This window comes from Lissotriton helveticus, chromosome 4_1, assembly GCF_964261635.1.
Source record: "Lissotriton helveticus chromosome 4_1, aLisHel1.1, whole genome shotgun sequence".
Classification (NCBI taxonomy): Eukaryota; Metazoa; Chordata; class Amphibia; order Caudata; family Salamandridae; genus Lissotriton; species Lissotriton helveticus.
Genome location: NC_136063.1, coordinates 65,438,681 through 65,459,922, shown reverse-complemented (window position 1 = coordinate 65,459,922; position 21,242 = coordinate 65,438,681). Strand labels below are relative to the sequence as shown.

The window sequence follows — 21,242 nt, the reverse complement described above, 5'->3', positions numbered from 1 at the left end:
CAATTGTGCTAGTGGTCTTCCTCTCCTACCAGATTATCCTTGAGACGGAAGAGGCAAATCTCCTAACTCTGGAGCTTTCATCCTTCAAGGCACCCGCTAGGCCATGTACCCCCAGTACAAGCCTGGGCCACTGCCCATTGGTCAATTATAGTCACTGTAGGACTTTAAAACACGCACAATAAATAAATGTGCACACGTTTCTTTCCATTCAAATAGAAACAATATTGTGAATTTGTTTATCTGCCTGGTTGTCACCGGTCTCCGTATCTTACGTTAGCGAGAAGATGTCACCTGTTGACAGAAGTTCTCATTATCCATTATGTGAAGCTTCTTATAGCATGCAATGTGCAAAAACATGAATTGATGCGATGCATCTTAAAGGCGTTCTTTTCATCTGGTGGAAACATCACATGAATTAAGACTGCTTGTAGAGTATTTGTGGTTTAAAGATGCGAGTGTCTGGCTGGAAAGCAAAAGTAAGATTTTAATTTTGTGTAAAATCTTTCCTAAATCCGTTGCTGACAATGCAAAGTATTTTAAAATGTCAGAATTTGTTCTGTATAACTTGTATTTTGCAGAACACAATACATGGGCTTGAGTAATTGTCAGGTTTTTCTTTTCATCGCCTTTTAGTCAGGGCACTTCACCTGGGATCTTTTCAGATCATTTCGATATTTGCTCTTTTGATGTCAGAAGCACATTTTAAATAATATTAGTGCTTGGGGATCCTCTTGTTGGCAGACTCACTTGGCACAGTTTCACTGTTCGTTTATTTTTAATTATTATCAGCCTTCCTTGGCTTTTGCACATATTTACGGACTTTGGTTTTCTCGTGGAGGATATTTTCATACTTATTCTAAATTACTCATGGTATTTGAATGTTTTTTTTTTATTCGACTTGTCTATAGTTTCTTTACACAATTACATGTGCATACAATCATTTTTCTGTTTTGTACTGTTTTTCACACAAAAAAGCTAGAGATAAAAATACCAAGTGAAAGCCTTTCGGTAAATTGTTTATGACACAGTTTTAAGTCCACCTTGCCTCCCACTGATCCTGGTAGATTTGATAAAAGGCAATCGTTAAGTGGAAATCACAGAGAACTTACATCAGCAGGAGTATTCAACAAGGGTGGCATCGACCATGTCCTCATGGACTGTCCAGTCACTGACAGTCTCTCAGGTTTTGATTGGTTTCCACCTCGCTTCTGCAGTTAGAGGATTGTCAGGCATGGGGACTCCCTTGGTTGTTCCGCCCTTGGAATTGTTCCCCCTGAAGTATCCCTGAGGATACCCTCATGATTGTTGCTGCTGTGGCATCCAACAGGAGGTAGTGGCTTTGGGCGTGGTGGTTTTGGCGCCTCCTTAAAATGGAGACCTGCAAACAGCACCCTGGGCCGAAATGGTCTGACGAGCCGCCATGGTATTTGTGGTACCTGTGTCCTTTTTAATTTTTTTGCGCATCTGGTCAACCTGCAGTCCGAAGAGGTGCTCCTCATCGAAAGGGTAGGTTTAGCAGATGATGCTGTACGTCCGGCTTGAAGCCAGACACATGCAGCCAGGCGTGGTGCCAAATGAGGACGTAAATTAATCCAGCCCTCTGCGGTGGCAGCAGTGTCCAGGGCACACCGAATAGTAGTGTTGGATATAATGTTACCTTCCGCATCGAGCTCTTGGCCCCACTTTTTATTCTGTTTTATTAGATGTTGGGGAGGGCCTCTATTTCGTCCCAGGGTGCCCGGTCGTACCTGGAGAGAAGGCTGAAAGAGTTGGCCAAGTGCAGGGTGTTGCTGACTGAGCAGCGACTCGCTTACCGGCAGCATCCATTTCCCTTCTCTCCGTGTCTGGTGGAGGTGCATCACTGGCAGGGCAGGACTGGCCGGAGCGGGCACCGGGGCGTGTACCAGTGGGCTGTAAGGGTGGGGTCGTTTTTGCAGCAGTGCTGCAATATCTACCGCTGTAACAAAATCAACAACAGTGCTTCTCACTAGCACCCTCCCAAAGGTCTAGTCCACCTGAATTGCCAGAGCTGGTCCGTGTTCCCTGATCACTGCTCCCTTTGGCATTGGCATGCTTCCGGGCTGTATGAAAAGGGGTTGTATCCTGAGCATGTTCCTCAAATTACAGTTCATAATAAACGTTAACACCATTAATCTTCTTATTTCTTCATGATTCTTCACAACAACAAAAAAGTAAAGGCCTAGCCGCCAACATGTGTTTCGTCTGTATGTGATGTTAGCCACAGACTTCCTCAGGGCCAATATCTCACAATAGTCCATGGTAAATATCAATATTCAAATTTAGAAGAATAATCAACACGCTGCTTTTCTAATACGGTTATTAGAGGACTTGACTTAGAAGCTGGATTTACTTCACTGTCTTGTAGACCGTGACGCTAATAGTATTTTGAAAAATGACACTTTATTATTCTTTTAAATTTGAATATTGATATTTACCTTGGACTATTATGAGATATTGGCCCTGAGGAAGAAGTCTGTGGCTTACACCACATAGAGACAAAACACGTATTAGCGGCTAGGACCTTCCCTTTTTTTGTGAAGAATCAAAGAAATAAAGAAGAAATTAGAAGATTAATGCTGTCAACGTTTATTAAAAGTCCACATTTGTAAAGGGCACAATCACCCGTTAGGGTCTCTAGGCGCTGGGGGCCGTCGGGAAGATTAAGCGAGCTATTGCCCAGAGTCACATGGTGCTGGGCTAACCTGCCGCCGGAGCCGGGGATCGAACCGTGGTCCCCCGATTCCAGCGTCAGTCGCCCTGGCCGCGGCGCCACACCTCTTCCACATTAAGAACTGTTCTTTGAGGAACATGCTCAGGATACAACCCCATTTTTGTGCTTAATGGCGTAGAAGTGTCTACATCTCTAGTAATTGGTGGGTGGCAATTACTGTATCCTTAGAGCAACCAGATATTGTGAACTGACTTTACCTTAACCTCACACAATTAATACTCAACCATCCTCATCCTATAGTATTCCGGGCTGTATGCACTACCAGGGAGTCAGGAGGGAGCTGCCCCTTGCAGTGTCTGAGGAGGAGGCTTTGTATTTTTTGTTCACCCTTGGTGTGACTACCGTGGCCTTGACCGGCTCCTTGAATATCTCAGGAGCAGTTTTAGCATTCCCTTGAGCATAGGGAGTAACTGCACATAGCACTGGGTGGAGGACAGTGTCTCTACGAGAAAGTCCTCATCCATCTGAATTCTACGCAGTTCCACTTGGTTGTAGGCTGCTGCCCTCTGCAGGAGCTTGTGGTATGAGATGGTTTTGTCTGGAGGGGACGGCTTAGCAGGGTAGAGGACAGGATCAGTGTCCCAGGTGGATACTTCTCATAATCATCCTCCCAGGGGTCATCATGAGCCTTGGGATCGAAGGGAGCCTCATTGAGGTCCAAGAGATGGGAAGGACTGACCCCCCCACCCAGGTGAGTGCGGTAAGGGGTGGTCCTGTGGTGGGAGAGAAGGTGGCGGAGGAGAAGAACAAAGTGGTGAAGGTGGGGTAAGGGGGAGAAGGACGGGGGTCTGGCTAGAAGCTGGCTAGTGCCCTGGTACTTCTTGGCCGGTGATTTGGGTTTCCTGCCGAGAACTTCTTATTGTGAGGAACAGTGTCTAGAGCCTTGGTGGAGGCTTCATGAGAATCCTACTGTCTGCAGATGGATAAGGAACAGCTTTTTCCTTGCATTAAGCTCCTGTTGCATGCACTGCAAAAATCAGTTGCTCCTGGTCGTCAGAGGATGGAGCTTTCGGTGTAGAGTTCCTCGACCCAGAGTATGGTTTTTGGCCAGTTAGAGCTGATGGTGTTTTCTCCACCAAGGTCAGCTTCAATGCCGATTTCAGTGCCAAGTGCCAAGGGGGTCATCAGCGCTAAGGTCAGGTTTCAACAGGGCACAAGTTCTAAAAAAAGAAGTGGGGGGGATTAACTAGGCTAGGCAGTATGCAAGTGAAATCATGACGCTTGACATCACAGACATGATGTCACGACATGTGACATTGCACGTGACATCACAAGAAGTGACATCGGATAGTAAGACCTCACACATGTTTATCAGGTATGTGAGGAGTAGATTTAAGCGCATTATGAGTCTTAACAAATGAAATTTGGCTTGAGGTGTGCCCAAAAAGTGGCAAAATCCCGACACAAAACCTGGGCCTCAACTAATACATATATTTTTTTAAGCCCTGCCACAAAGAAATTGGCAACAAGGAGAAACATGGTATTAGATCTGTTATGCTTAATTGGTTGCAAAGTCTACACTTTATAATATGTGATTGGGTTAAGGCATCTGCAGTGAAGGTGTCCAGTAAATCACAGGGAATAGTAATAATGGGGAGATAACGCTGGTGGTTAATTTACTTGCTGGGGAGATCTGTGTTTTGTAAAGTACCAGATTTGAATCAAAGTAGTAGAGAAAGTAAACGTGCCTCCTGTAAAGCACATTATCTAACATGGAGATGACAGATTTTTATTTTACGTAGCTATGTAAGTGGATTACTGCTTTTAACACAGCGATCCCGTTGTTACCTGCAGTTCATAAATTATAATCCTTCTAAATGACCACAGTGAGGTATGAAGGACGTGACTCCTACACCTTGTAACCCTCACTGTCTCGTGTAACTCATCTTGTACACTTATTTACACATATCTGGGCTTTATTGTCAATGTATAACGTGTATGTTAGGTAAAGAGCTCCGGCACCCTACATTGGACTGTGTAGCTCTATAAAATAAATAAAATAGTGCTATTGAAATTGTTATTTGTGTAAATACTGGGAGAGACCAACACACCTGACATTCTTACAGTGTTTGCAATTACATACAGGGAGTGAACAAAGTAAAAAGCATGCATCTCTTAAGTACTTGTGAAGAGATAACAACATTTGTGCCTTGGTTTCCCCTCCATGGTATTTACATAAAAGTCGGAGGTTCCAGGCCACCTCCAGTCAGGCCGGATGGCCCCTTAACTTCGGCTCCCTCTCTGCCTGCATGTTGCTGCTAGGAATCGAAGTCAGACAACGTACAGGCACTGCTGAACGTGTCCTGGTGTCTGAAAATTACACCGGGACAAGTTCAGCATATTTCTGCGGGGCCCAACTCCTTGGCCGGGGGAACGGTGGCACCCTGTGAAAAGAGTGGGTGGACGCCGTGTACCTGCGTGTACCCACGACTCGTGCCCTGGGTTTCAACTGCTGTTTCAGAGGTAAAGGTTAAATCGGTGCCGAATCCGAACCCTGACATTGGCGCCGACCATGGCTCCAATAGCAGACCAGAAGCTTGGCTTCTGGACTAGATGCCCGTACATGTCTCAGTCTGAGAGCAGTGCTGGAATGGAAGTACTCGAGGTCGAGGTCTCCTTCGGATGGGCTCGGACGACCCGTGGTTCCTCTACCTCCAACTAGCCTGGGTACTGAAGTGGGTTGCTTGCTCGATGGAATGTCCACACAGATCTTCTTCTTTGACATCACATTCGCCAAAGAGGTTGGACTGTGTCGTCCTCTTGTAGCTGCGCCATGGCTTGGTAGCAGTGCGTAACGAACCTTGAGGGGGCCCCCCTGCAGGGTAAGTGAAGGGGCCCCCTCTGGACTCAATCTAGAGCTCCCCAGCAGAAGTGCAGTGCTGACGGGGCCCTCTGGAGGGTGAAAGACCCCTGGCACCGCGGGGGCTGCGGGGGCCTGTGTTACGCCCCTGCTTGTTAGGCGGGACTTCGAGGGCATCGGTACTTTAAAGTTTTCTTGGAGCGGAAGGCGAGACAGGCCGTGCAGGAGGTCTCTTCGTGCCGCGGAGACAGAAATAAGTCCTGGATGTCTGACCAGGGCTACTGCACTCGACACTGTGGGCAGTACTGGACAGGGGTCCTTTCCATTATGGAGATCGCATTCTCAAAGACCAAACCAAGCGGCTGGAAGCCCCGGGAGCAACGGAAGGGGCGTAGATCAGTGCTTGGTCGCTGAACCTAATGGAGGCTGTGACGACATGGCCGCCGAACAGTTTTCTTCCCCCCCCCCTACAAGTTTGGGTAAGTTCGAAGGCAACCAACGACAAACACTGACCCAGATGACTGAAAAAATACAATCCAACAATGGAGCCGATGTCCATGCGACTTACCAGTAATAGGTGGAGCACACTGAGACAAATGCTGTACTCACAGGTACAGAACAGAGAGTTAGAACACTGTCACAACACTGTCCCAGACACTGAAATGTAGTCATGGGGAGATTCTGGATTATTTAGGAATATTTAATGTAATACTTACCATTCAGTGAGATCAAGGTTGGCTTCCAGGCGCTCAGCACTGAACATCTCTCTAATGTTATTCATTGAGGACGCAAGCTCCCTCCTCCTTTCCAAGTCTTGAAGTAATAATTACAATGATGCTTTATGTAGGATTAACACATTGACGCTCAAAAGCATATCTTATTAGCTCACATGAGTTCTCTGGACACTTCTCATTTAATTGATGCAGTTGGAAGAATGAAGAGCTGAGTAAGACAGCAGAAGGCTGTTCAATCCACTGAGCTATCTTTAATGATAACAAACCTCATCCGTCTTCACTGTGCCAGCATTGGCCTTCCGAGGCATTACTTGGCGACTCGTGGACAGTTGACCAGATAAAGAGCCACTCCAAGGTCTAAGTGTGGCCATTATACATAATGTACAGCCTTGGCCGACTGGACATGTGCATTAAGTGTGAAAGTGTGCGCATGTATGAACAAATAAAAATAATCTGTAGGCGAGTGGGTTTAAGTTTCAGTATTGGATACATTCAAGAGCATCGCCACAAAGCCATCTCGGACAGCCAGAGACTTATGAAACTTGTTTTTCATCAGAAACTAGTTACTTACCTGTAACAGATTTCCAGCTTGGACCTCTTCTAGATTTGCAGTCTGGATCCAGAAGATATAGGTAAAAGTAAAGTTGTCTATGGGCGTCGACCTTTGGCAGATCAATCCACAACCATATGTAGATTGCCTCTAGCCGTGTAAATCCCTTGTACATTGACCTGGGACCTGCCTCCACCCAGGGCTTCTGATCACATGAAGCTTCTGTCATGGTGTACAATTGTGTAGCTGTCATATACAACTGTTCTTCTTTTGAAATACATCTGCTTTCGCTGTGAGCCCTGGGGTCTTGCGTTTGTTCAGTGTCGCAAATTACCTTCCCTCAAAACAATGAGGAGCCCAAAGAAAACTTAATACTTTGAGCAGCTTTCAACATATTTTGTATTTGATGCAATATTGAGAAAAACAACTTTTGACTTCAAATTCCTCATACACAAGCACATGTTCAGCACCAAAGCCCACTGGGAAGCGCCCTGAAAATATGTCCCAGCAGAACAAGCCACGTGGACTAACTGCTGCGCATGCCGGGACACACTCACATGCGCACACATAAAACACACGCGCGTACACACAAACATGTGCCGCGGACACAGAAATACTCACCATCAGAGCCGCCTTGGAAGACAGGTTGGGGCTGAACGTAGGGGGGCTGCGGGTACGCCTGCTGGGGGTAGGGTCCTTGTGGATAGGGGCCTTGCGGATATTGGCCTTGGGGATAGGGTCCCTGCGGATAGGGTCCCTGTGGATAGGGTGCTTGGTTGTATGGCCCTGCCGGGTATGGCGGCTGCCCATATGGTGCAGTAGTCGGGTAGGGGGCTTGCCCATACGGAGGGGGAGGTATAGGCGGCTGCCCTGGGACATGAGGTGAGGGGTAGGGGGCGCTGGGGTTAGGATACGCCTCCTCCGACACCAGGAAACTCTTCTCTTGAGACATCTTCAAGAGCAGTTAGACTGTTTCCTGTGGGACAAACAAAGAGAAATCATAATAGTGAGTGAATGATTTTAGGACAAGCAATGACTTTCCAACCATTAGCAACAAACGAGTAAAGAGCAATTACTTGAACAAGAACAATGAGCATAAGTAGTCATAAAGGAAAGCCTCACAGTCGAAATGGATGTTACTTACCTGTAACAAGAATCTAGGCCAGCACCTTGTTTCAGTTGTCGCGTCATCTGCTCCGCGGCAGCACACACCGACACTACTTATGCTCCATGTTTTGTGCGACACTCAATGGTTCCCTCTTGACTGTGGCGTTTCCCCTGCCTCCCTGTAGGCAGTTAATGCCCGTTCACAAAAGAACCATTCATCCCCTCAACAGGTGATCAAATACCAAACACCCCTACTTGGCCAAACTGGTAGGAAGAAAACAACCAAAGGGTAGCACAAGACCATAAAACATCCAAGAGCCCACCCAGACACCCAACTGGTACTAAGAGACGATCCAGACACCCAAGAGACCACCCGGCCACCCAACTGGTAACATAAGACCACTCAGACAAGCAACTGGTTGTAAGACTCCACCCAGGCACTTAACTAGTGAGAAAAGAGCACAAAGACACCCAACTGTGGGAAGAGAGTACAACAACACCCAAATGGTATCAAGAGAGCAACCACACATCCAACTGGTAGCAAGACACCACCCAGACACCCACCTGTGGGAAGAGAGCACAAATACACTCCAGTGGTAGCAAGAGAACCACATCCCCGACTGGCAGCAAGAGACCACCCAGACCCTTAGCTGGTAGCATGAGACCACCCAGACCCGAAACTGATAACAAGAGAACACCCGGGCGTTCAGGAGACCATCCAGACACCCAACTGTGAGGAGAGAGGCGAGCAAAAAGACACCCATATAATAGCAAGAGAGCAACCACACACCCAACTGGTAGCAAGAGACCGTCCAGACACCCAAGAGACTGTCCAGACACCCAAGAGACCAGCCAGACACCCAACTGGTATCAAGAACACACTAAGGATGGTGGGGGGAGCACACGGACCAGCGTGGTCCAGGGGCCCACATTTCAATGGTACCGAGTGGTTCTTGCTCTTGGCAGTCGGCAGACACTCAGATAGTGAGAAGAGGACAACCTGACAACCCACTGGTGGACAGAGTGCACCCAGGCATCCAAAAAGTATAAAGAGAACATCCAGACACCCAACTGGTGGGAAGAGAGGACAAAGACACCTAAATGGTAGCAAGAGAGCAACCACACACCCAACTGTGGGGAAGAGACCACCCAGGCACCCAACTGTTTGGAAGAGAACAACCAGACACCCAATGGTTGAAAAGAGTGCACCAAGACATCCAAAATGAAGAAAGAGAACAGCCAGACAGCAAACTGGTAGCAAGAGCGTGCCCAGACTAGCAGGGTCCAGATGCCAACATTCCAGTCGAACTGTGGGCATCCTGCTTTTGGCAGTGCGGGAACTGTTGATGGAATGTGGCAGTGGCTGATATGGATTATTTGGCCCTTTGGTACCTTTGTGCCATCAGGTTCCCCAGATTCCTGGCTCTAGAAGTGCTCTGATGAACTGAGTCCTTTTGTCTGAGAGAATTCAGTCATCTGACTGCTGCGAGCCACAGGTCCGAACTTGAGAGGTCCCCCAGGGCTCGAACTGTGGCCCACTGATGTTTCACAAACTTGAAGTGCCTTGTGCCGTGTGTCAATCAAATGCTTGATAGTTTTGGAAGTTGTAAATAAAACTATTTCTTTGTGAGTAAAGAAGGGATTCTCATACCGGATGAGACTATTTAAAGTGGATCATTAAATACATATTTTAAACAAAGTTTATTTAGTTGCTATAACACACTTTCTTGGCAACAGTAAATGCTCATTAAAGGAAATGTTACCAGTAGCAACAAGATCAGGGGCATGCTTGGGTAGAGTTGTGTCTCTCCAATAACCCTGTTTATAGCCTGCTTGTGGAGATCTCACCAGGGCCACTTTCAAGACTCTGGGTGTATCTAGGGTGTAGGCCTGACCTTGACCACTCAGATCGATTGTGCTTGTAATACACAGCTCTGTCATTGCCGGAACAGGTTACTAGTTTAGGAGCGAGAATCTTCCCAAGACTATTTCCCAAAGAGAATTTAACTTGGACCTCCAGCTAAGGCCAGTCCAGGAGCCCAGCCAGGCTACTGTGGCCATGGGTTGGAAAGACCAAACCCGCCTGACACTGAGGAGTCTTAAACTGGCTTCCGTCACCTATCAGGATGAGTACCAAAGCGCAGAGTCAGTTCGGTGATCCTTCCACACAAATGTCTCACCATTTTTACCCAATAATCGTTGGTCTTTAATCTGGTACCTTACAAACATCTGAACCTTCAATAGATAGTCATGAGTTGGGGGGCTAGAGGTTAACTAAAGGGGGTATACTGGGGGCGACAATTCCTGGCAGCAAGGAGACTTGTAAACATGAAAGGGGTTTTGGCCAAGACAACCCTCAGATGATCGAAGGCCTCCTTCTAGACCTGGGATGCATGCAGGGATTAACTAAGTGGGACACGATTGCTATACCCGGTCCAGTGACGAACAGGGTGAAGGTGGCCTGAAGCCGGATTAACCGGGCCCCCCCACTAAGACATGTGGGTATCTGCGTCTAAGGGACATAGTGAATCCATATGTGACTTTTAAAAGGGATGTACAATGCAGAGTACTAAAGGAAACTCTACAATAAAAGCCATCTACATGATACATGAATCAGTGTCAACAATACCCTAGATAGGCTGAAGTCAGTGTGGGGGAGAGGCACGCGCCCATCCAAGACCCACCCAGGGAAAAACCTTGTTACTTTCGCTGTATATGATCTTTCTTTGCATCTGATTTATGTACAAGAAAGCAATATGTTTCTTCTCCTCAGAGCTCCTCGATGGGGGTGGGGGAGGCAGTAACAGAGCGCCATCTAGAGGTTTCACTGGTCTGGACCCATTCAAGGACAGCACAGGGATAAACCTGGGCAGAAAACTGTGCATTCTTTGTGCTCCCACTGGCAGTGTTAGTCTGATCTTGGTGCCAACATTCGTCAAACAGGAATAAAATGGGCCGGCGTGCTGCCCTTCTGGAAGAGCTGCCAAGACCTGTCCAACACTAGGGAGTAAAATACGCCTGTGTTATTGGAGAGTAAAACATGTTGGCATGCAGCCCTTCTGGAAGAGTTTCAAGATCTCTCCAACACTAGGGAGTAAAAGAGGCCTGTGCTAATGGGGGAGTAAAACAGGCCGTCGTGCAGGCCTTCTGGAAAAGCTGCTCAGATCTGTCCAACACTAGGGAGTAAAACAGGCTTGTGTTATTGGGGAGTAAAACAGGTCGGCATGCAGCTAATTTGGTGGGCTGCCAAGATCATTTAATCATGCAAACTCATTCTAGCATTTTTACGAAGACAACAAGGGTCCTCAGGGAATAATAATAAACAGAAAGAATAATTTTTACAGACCACAATCGGTACTATAACCAAATTTCCAAACCCAGCCGGGTGAGGAATTGTTTAATTTAAAGATAAAAAGGAAGTGTGGTTGACCTGAAGGTGGTCAGTTATGAACAATTCAGACGGGGCACAGTCCTGTACCTATCCATCAGAAAAAGGAATGTAGCAGAGGTACTACAAAAGTGAAAGGAAGGGTTTACAGGCAAGAGGTTTGGAGCCAAAATGTCGCTTGTAAATTAATGAACAATGCAAATACAAGTTTCGACATGCAGCATTTACAGAATGGCATACAATTGAATTTTCTGTAATACTGTTTAAACCGTCAACGTTTCGATCCCCAGGCTCCTAATGAACCGGGATCATCATCAGGACTGTTAAAACATTTGCCTGTTTCTAGGAATGCCTGCCGGGCAATTAGAGATAACCTGGTCAGGCACTAGGGAAATCAGAATACCGAAGGTTTTGTCGGTACCTGGTTGGGAGGCTGGGGGATAAGCCTCAGAGTAGAGCGAGCTTTTGAATATCAAGCGAGGCGGTAACTTGCGTCCTAATTAGGGCGAGTTTTGTTTCAACCACCGGTGGGCTGTTATTGCCTCGTGAGTTGGGTCGGGATGGCGGCGAGACTCGGTGGTCTTTCAGCGTGTTCTGGCAGCATCATGCCATGCCAGAACACGGAGAGAGACCACCGAGTCTCGCCGCCATCCCGACCCAACTCACGAGGCAATAACAGCCCACCGGTGGTTGAAACAAAACTCGCCCTAATTAGGACGCAAGTTACCGCCTCGCTTGATATTCAAAAGCTCGCTCTACTCTGAGGCTTATCCCCCAGCCTCCCAACCAGGTACCGACAAAACCTTCGGTATTCTGATTTCCCTAGTGCCTGACCAGGTTATCTCTAATTGCCCGGCAGGCATTCCTAGAAACAGGCAAATGTTTTAACAGTCCTGATGATGATCCCGGTTCATTAGGAGCCTGGGGATCGAAACGTTGACGGTTTAAACAGTATTACAGAAAATTCAATTGTATGCCATTCTGTAAATGCTGCATGTCGAAACTTGTATTTGCATTGTTCATTAATTTACAAGCGACATTTTGGCTCCAAACCTCTTGCCTGTAAACCCTTCCTTTCACTTTTGTAGTACCTCTGCTACATTCCTTTTTCTGATGGATAGGTACAGGACTGTGCCCCATCTGAATTGTTCATAACTGACCACCTTCAGGTCAACCACACTTCCTTTTTATCTTTAAATTAAACAATTCCTCACCCGGCTGGGTTTGGAAATTTGGTTATAGTACCGATTGTGGTCTGTAAAAATTATTCTTTCTGTTTATTATTATTCCCTGAGGACCCTTGTTGTCTTTGTAAAATTGATTACCCATGGTACAAAGGTACTTATTGGGTTCCCTTGTTAACAAAAATAACTCATTCTAGCAGGCATCCAGGCCGCTGACAACCGCAGCAGGGATGTAGAACAGTTGATGTTTGCATCTGGATCCATTAAGCATATTAACACTGTGTAACCACAGCCACAGGTCAAACAGGATAGTATTAAATGTGCAGGTTTTACAATACGCCTGTCCTTTAATGCGGCCCAGGGGGCTCCCACAAACACCACTGTACAAGTCAATGCACACTACTGATGCCCTCAGGGAGGTGGAGAAGGGGGGTGGAGGAGTGCTCAGGGCAAAGGGTGTCAGTCACGGACATGGGTTTCAGTAGCACACACACCAGCAACAGTATTATCTGCAAAGGGGCCAGGTCTATAACACCTATTAACAAACTGTGCCTTATTGCACCTCAGCCCACCACTCTGGAGCGGGCAGGCCCAGCTCTGTTCAAAGGATAGCCTCGAACTAGGGCTACTGGAATCCCTTTTCAGGCTTCTGTCAGATGATGCGTTATGTCTTCCGATTGTGTAATAGTCCAGAAGATTCACAAAATGACCAAGGACCAGCATACATGAACCACCACCTCAACTTCCACCAACCATCCAGAAACCTCTGCCCCACATCCCTTCGACAGATGCACATGCAATTGTTGTAGCCACAGCGGGGGCTCCTCCTCCCACCTCACCCTGTCCTGGAATGCCCTCCCCCTCCGGCTCAGAACACCCCCGCTGATGGACTTCAGGAAGAGACTCAAGACCTGGCTCTTCGACTAAGCCCAACAACCCAACGCCTGATACCCTCACGGATGAGCCGTGCTTTACAAGAACTGATTAACAGTTCTTCCTTCATATGGACAAGATATATCGTTTTTGTACAACATCCCCACTACCTGACGTGATGGGTCTTAATAATGAAGACGTATCTCATAAAAATAATAACACTGATTAACAGTTCTTCCTTCATATGGACAAGATATATCGTTTTTGTACAACATCCCCACTACCTGACGTGATGGGTCTTAATAATGAAGACGTATCTCATAAAAATAATAACATGCTGAGTTTTTGGTTGAAGGAAGTATCGCAGCCATAGTGTTTTCCGGATGATTTACAACATGGCCTTCGGGTAAAAGATAGCAACAAAACTGTCCTTATGTACGATGTGATGTAATGGAATTTGACTTGAAAGATACTCTTTGCTCACTTCTGCAAAGGGTCTTTATGAAGTTTCAATGTAATTAAACTTCAGTAGGATAAAATGTTTGGATTAAAAGAGATGCGAACAGCTCTCCCCCGGTCGTCAATTTTGTAGAGCCGCAATGAAGAACACGATTCAAGTTCTGTGTTTCTGTTCTCGTCTGATGTACTTTTCAACCAAATGCATTTGATATTTTTACAATAATCGGTAGAAACTAGTTAGGGTGTGTTCTTTTTAATGCAGGGTAGGTCGCTACAAGGTAGAACGGATTTAGGAATGAGCCTGCAGTCTCATGTATTTGGGTCAATTCTATATCCCGCGTAATTTTCACTAATGAATCGTCTTACAATGTGGTCTCAAAGAAACGCCACTCTACACGCCATGTACGCAATTCTGGTTCTCTAGTGGACTAGTAAAATATAGAGATTGCTGGTCGGTTGTGATATAATTCACGTAGGAAGGGATGATAAATTTTTCTTCTCTTTCCTTTAAAATAGATTGATGGTTATTGATTCCTTCTCTTTCCTTTAAAAAAGATTGATGGTTATTGATTCCTAGGCATCACTTTTTTGTATAATATGTTATTCACCCAGATGCTTTAGGGTTACCTGGGTTGCCTCTGTGTATATTTACAATACAGGGCTTACAGCTCGCATTCTTCAAATGCAGGGTTACTCGATGCAGGGCTTACAGCACGCATTCTTTGAATTACATGACTGCTCGATACAGGGCTTATAGCATGCATTCTTCGAATGCATGACTGCTCAATACAGGGCTTACACTTGCATTCTTTGAATGCATGACTGCCCGATACAGGGCTTACAGTATGCATTCTTTGAATGCATGACTGCTCGATACCGGGCTTACACTTGCATTCTTTGAATGCATGACTTCTCGATACAGGGCTTACAGTATGCATTCTTTGAATGCATGACTGCCCGATACAGGGCTTACAGTATGCATTCGTTGAATGCATGACTGCCGGATACAGGGCTTACAGTATGCATTCTTTGAATGCATGACTGCTCCATACAGGGCTTACGTATGCATTCATTGAATGCATGACGATACAGGGCTTACGTATGCACTCATTGAATGCATGACTGCCCGATACAGGGCTTACACATGCATTCTTTGAATGCATGACTGCTCAGTACAAGGCTTACACATGCATTCTTTGAATGCATGACTGCTCCATACAGGGCTTACACATGCATTCTTTGAATGCATGACTGCCCGATACTGGGCTTACAGTATGCATTCTTTGAATGCATTACTGCCCGATACAGGGCTTACAGTATGCATTCTTTGAATGCATTACTGCCCGATACAGGGCTTACAGTATGCATTCTTTGAATGCATGACTGCCCGATACAGGGCTTACAGTATGCATTCTTTGAATGCATGACTGCCCGATACAGGGCTTACACATGCATTCTTTGAATGCATGACTGCTCAATACGTGGCTTACAGCACACATTCTTTGAATACATGAGTGCTCAATACGTGGCTTACAGCATGCATTCTTTGAATGCATGACTGCTCCATACAGGGTTTACAGCACACATTCTTTGAATGCATGAGTGCTCAATACGTGGCTTAAAGCACCCAATCTTTGAATGCATGGTTGCTCAATACTCTGTTTACAGCTCGCATTCTTCAAATGCAGGGTTACTCGATGCAGGGCTTACAGCACGCATTCTTTGAATTACATAACTGCTCGATACAGGGCTTACAGCATGCATTCTGTGAATGCATGACTGCTCGATACAGGGCTTACAGTATGCATTCTTTTAATGCATGACTGCCCGATACAGGGCTTACAGAATGCATTCTTTGAATGCATGACTGCCCGATACAGGGTTTACAGTATGCATTCTTTGAATGCATGACTGCCCGATACAGGGCTTACAGTATGCATTCTTTGAATGCATGACTGCCCGATACAGGGCTTACACATGCATTCTTTGAATGCATGACTGCTCAATACAGGGCTTACACATGCATTCTTTGAATGCATGACTGCCCGATATAGGGCTTACACATGCATTCTTTGAATGCATGACTGCCCGATACAGGGCTTACAGTATGCATTCTTTGAATGCATGACTGCTCGATACAGGGCTTACAGTATGCATTCTTTGAATGCATGACTGCCCGATACAGGGCTTACAGTATGCATTCTTTGAATGCATGACTGCCCGATACAGGGCTTACACATGCATTCTTTGAATGCATGACTGCTCAATACAGGGCTTACAGTATGCATTCTTTGAATGCATGACTGTCCGATACAGGGCTTATACATGCATTCTTTGAATGCATGACTCCCCGATACAGGGCTTACGTATGCATTCTTTGAATGCATGACTGCCAGATACAGGGCTTACACATGCATTCTTTGAATGCATGACTGCTCAATACGTGGCTTACAGCACACATTCTTTGAATGCATGAGTGCTCAATACGTGGCTTACAGCACGCATTCTTTGAATGCATGACTGCTCAATACGTGGCTTACAGCACACATTCTTTGAATGCATGAGTGCTCAATACGTGGCTTACAGCACGCATTCTTTGAATGCATGACTGCTCCATACAGGGCTTACACATGCATTCTTTGAATGCATGAGTGCTCAATACGTGGCTTAAAGCATGCAATCTTAGAATGCTTGGCTGCACAATACTGGGCTTACAGCACCCAATCTTTGAATGCATGGTTGCTCAATACTCGGTTTACAGCTCGCATTCTTCAAATGCAGGGCTACTCGATGCAGGGCTTACAGCACGCATTCTTTGAATTACATAACTGCTCGATACAGGGCTTACAGCATGCATTCTTCGAATGCATGACTGCTCAATACAGGGCTTACAGCACGCTTTCTTTGAATGCATGAGTGCTCATTACGTGGCTTACAGCATGCAATCTTTGAATGCTTGGCTGCTCAATACGTGGCTTACAGCATGCATTCTTTGAATGCATGGCTGAACGATACTGAGTTTACAGGACGCATCATTCAAATGCATGGTTGCTCAATACTCTCTTTACAGCTCGCATTCTTCAAATACCGGACTGCTTGATACTGGGCTTACAGTACACATTCTTTGAATTCAATACTGGGTTACATGACACATCGTTCAAATGCATGACTAATTGATACCTAGTATTTATCCTTCTAATGGATAGCTGGTCACTCAATGTGTTCACACTATATTCTTCTAATGGATTGCTCCTCACTCACTATGTTTACAGTATGTATCCTTTTAATGGACAGCTGCTCACTCGCTCGCTAATGTGCCTACAGTAAGTATCCCAATGGATAGCAGCTCACTCAACACGGTTTAGAGTATATACCCTTCCACTGGATAGCAGCTCACAGCTCAAACTTAAACAAGCCATTCCTTACAGTAGAGGTTTACCAACCACCTGTCCAAGACACCTTCTTAGGATGTGCTCAATCTTATTGTTTACTGAGAGTGTCTCCCACATAAAATCGTATCAACAGGGGACTACAACTAAAGGGTGGATAATCACCATATCAAACCTACAACTAACTACTTGAATAAACTCATACAATACCAGGTTTAATCTTAATATGAAGGCCACACTCTGAGAGCACTCTTCACATGGTACACTCCCCAAACAGAAAAAACACCAAGCTTTCTCCACCACCTCTAGTGTGAGCCGATCACACAGCGCAAGATCAGCCAAGAAGCTATCATAAAGGCATATTGCGAAGGCCACAATCAGCGAGCAGCCTTCACCTGGTACTCTCCCACCAAGGTCTCTCCACAAACTCGTGTGAGCTGATCACACGGTAGGAGATAAGCCAAGGGGCTATCATAAAGGCATAAAAAGAATAACAAAAAATCCTTGCCAGACACTTCAGTAAGCCACTGAACCAAAAAGAGGAATAAGCAACATCACCAGGATACAAACAACCTTCACTCAGGCTCAGCAACTCTGAGAACATCTCCTTGAAAAACAACCATGATCCAAGACATCTCCACAGCTTGCTTAAAACATTTCCAGGTGTGGAATAGCACAAACCCTCTTAATGTATCTTGCCTATATGCTCTGGTTCAAGGTGAAGTGAAACAAAGTCCTCACCACGATCTATCACACCATCCATTACTTAAAATGTCTCGTACCTTTGCTAAACTATTCAGCTTCAAGCACACCTGGAACAGAATAGCATTCTTCACGGACCCCGGTCTGGATATGGACCAGCAGAATGAGCCAATATCTCCTTTACCACCATTACAGAACTCTGCTCCACCCGTGATGTAGACAACGAAGCCACCCTCACACTCATAGTACGTGTGACCGGAGATATGGTGGACCACAACAATACACTTTTACCCACGTACCTACAAGCGTTTATTATCAACAAGTACTCATTTTAACCATGACCCTTCTATGTCTCAAACACATTAAAATCTAAATCATAATAAAACGACAGACCTTAACCCCCCATCATGTGAACATTTCTTCCATATTATTTCTTTATAGGATGAACATCTCTGTGCAAAATACAATCCAGTTCTGTGCAAACTAATGCAATAATTTCCTGGATACGAGGATTTTTATCTCTTAGGTGTGTAATCAAAATATTAGATTAAAAAAATCTGCAAACAGACAACAGTTTCTAATGTTAAAAGGATAAATACATGGTAGTGGAAAGAGACTAATACAACAGTCCTCTCTAAACCATATCAGACCCTCCAGGATTTCGCGATTTGCAATAAAATCGCGAAATCGGCAGTTTTGTGTAAATGCCGTGATTTTTTCTAAAGTGCCCGCGGAATCCAAGGGATGCAGGTGGACGTGCCCGAGGCCCTGAGGGTTAGAGGCAGCTTGTAATGCTGAGTGACCCAATGAGGGTGGGGGCAGCTCGGGACCAGCAAATGTACCTTCACAGGGGCTGTAAGAATATGTGAACACACAAAAAAGCCTCATTTACATGTAAATGGTCTTTTAAAGACCTGTTAAGTAAGTACTCGGCTGCGGCTGGAATCAGATGCTCGCCAGCCCACGAGTCTGTCTCCGGGCTGACACACACGACGGGGGGGAGGGGGCTGAAGCCCCATGAGCTCAATGGGTGTTGAGCACCTGTTCACAGCCCTCCTGGTTTCTGGGCGGTCTTCTGTCTCTTCACCTCTCCCCTTCCTCCCCCTCTGTCTCGCTCTTGAAGCCACCCCGCCTGCTGCAGTTAACCTGGGCACGGCGAGCAGCCCTGCGCTTTCTAAACCAGTTGCATATAACCCACTCTGAACCTATTTTTCTTGACACAATCACTGCTTTGCTACGAATAAATAAGAGCGCCTCTGTAATCATATGTCAGGTTCACTCCTAACATCCTTGTGGCACAATCTCAAAATTAAGTTAGATGGGAAAATGCTATTTTGGGTTTTTTGGGCCCTCAAAGCCGGTATTCGAACGGAGTGTGCATTGTTCACCAATAAACAACCTATCAATTTATAACAATATACAAAGTTCTCTGATACTTAATTTTTAATTTCTTAGTTACAACCTTAGTTCGTTGTATTCACATTGTTTGCAATGCCTCATACATCACCTAAGCAATACATTCTCTAACATAAGTTTACATTAAACTTTTTTTAGCATCAAAAGTTATACTGTAATATTTTACATAATACAGAAAAGTGTTGGTATTATATGGGTTTCAGGTATGCCCCTGAGGCATGGACTTAATTGTCCCGGAATGCATCGGGCAAGGAAGAAACAGGATGCGAATTTCTGTATTTTGTATGGGGGGCTTTGCAGAATTATGGGAAGTTGAAGTTTCTGGTCCCGTAGAATCGTAGATCTATAGGGGAACAGCTATATGGGCTCGGGGGTGGGGTATTGATGCACGTAGAAGTCCAGGCGGAGGGGACAGGCGGATGAAAAGAACCGGAAAGACCCTTGCGTCACCAGCAAAATGAACTCATTCAACAAGCACTGGTAACGCCAATAGGCCTGGCTTTAATGTCCTTACATGCATCCATCCACCTAGCAATCCGTATATCCATCCACCCCACCTATCCATCCATCCATCCACATCCATTCCTCCATCCACCCACCCATCCATCAGCCACCCGCTTATACATCCCCTCCGCCCACCCAGCACCACGCCCATCCACCATTCCATAAAACCAACCACACCCAACTATCCATTCATCTATCCATCCCCTAGGCAACCACTTATCCATCTGTCCGTCCGTCCACCTACCCACCTCTAAATTCCGATAAAATTTTGTGGGATGAAAAGAGATGTGAGAGACAAATAAAGTTGCAGAAAGCCTTGTTTGTGCAGGAGACGGCTGCGGGGATGGGGGGGGGGGTACACTTGACACCCGCGGGGACGCGACTAATAATAATAAGTCGTGTTTTGTACAAAAGTAACAGTAACAGAATCCACCATGGGACACAGGGGCTCCCGGGACCTACTCGTGCCAAGGTTCCTTCTCAGCTCAGAGAGATGTGTCAGAGTGGCAACACCGGGTAACCCTGGTGGAAGGGCCTCAGATGGGCTCCCTCTGTAGGGCACCCGGGTCGGTGGTGCCAGGGACCTTTCACAGGATAGGGTTTGTGGGCACCGGGGGCTCGGTGCCAGGGCACTTCAGAGAGATTTGTCTGTGGGCACAGGGGGCTCAGTGCCAGGGCCCTTCAGAGAGATTTGTCTGTGGGCACCGGGGGCTCGGTGCCAGGGTCCTTCAGAGAGATGTGTCTGTGTAGACCGAGGGCTCAGTGCCACTTCCTGACAGCTTCTTTACCTCTGCGCCCGCGTCCATGATACATCGTGGGCGCAGATGTAAAGAGATTCCCTCATCAGCATGGTGGGAGAGAACGCCCTATTGAGAGAGCGCACTGGCGCAACATATGTGCCAGCACTATCTGTATTACGTTGTTTATTGGGGCGGGCGGAAAGGACACAGAAGCACGAAAGAATAACTTTCCGGGCTTAATGGGGCATTAGCATTTAACAAAAAGTAACACCTAAACCAGAGCTTTACCACTACATTGTGGACATTCATTGCGTGTAACTGTCAAGCTGTAGGAAAAGGGAATTACTTAAACCCACAATCAAGAGTGTTTCTATGGAGGAATGCTTACATTAGTATACATACATAGCTTCATGTTGTTAAATAACAAAAAAAACTAAGATATCTGTGTTTGTTGTAGGAAAAATGGCCAAATAAAATGCCGCAAAATTGCCGCTAAATTTCCATATTTGTGCCGCTAAATTTCCATTTTTGTGCCGCTAAATTTGCTAATCCATGCCGCTATATCCTGGGGGGTCTGCCATATGCCCTTAAATATAACAGTCTAGCACTTTCTATAGTAACAATAATCACTTCTGACTGTATTG

General features: G+C 45.9%; 1 protein-coding gene across 5 annotated transcripts in view; it reads right to left on the bottom strand.

The window, feature by feature from the left end:
• Positions 1-21,242, bottom strand: part of GRINA (glutamate ionotropic receptor NMDA type subunit associated protein 1) — a 226,766-nt gene that overhangs the window by 84,913 nt on the left and 120,611 nt on the right. For all 5 annotated transcript variants that reach the window (XM_078686431.1, XM_078686429.1, XM_078686432.1 and 2 more), the window contains one exon: positions 7,458-7,812. In XM_078686431.1, coding sequence (XP_078542557.1) covers positions 7,458-7,788 — 331 coding nt within the window. In that variant the 5' untranslated portion in view covers positions 7,789-7,812. The remainder of the gene's footprint in view (positions 1-7,457; positions 7,813-21,242) is intronic.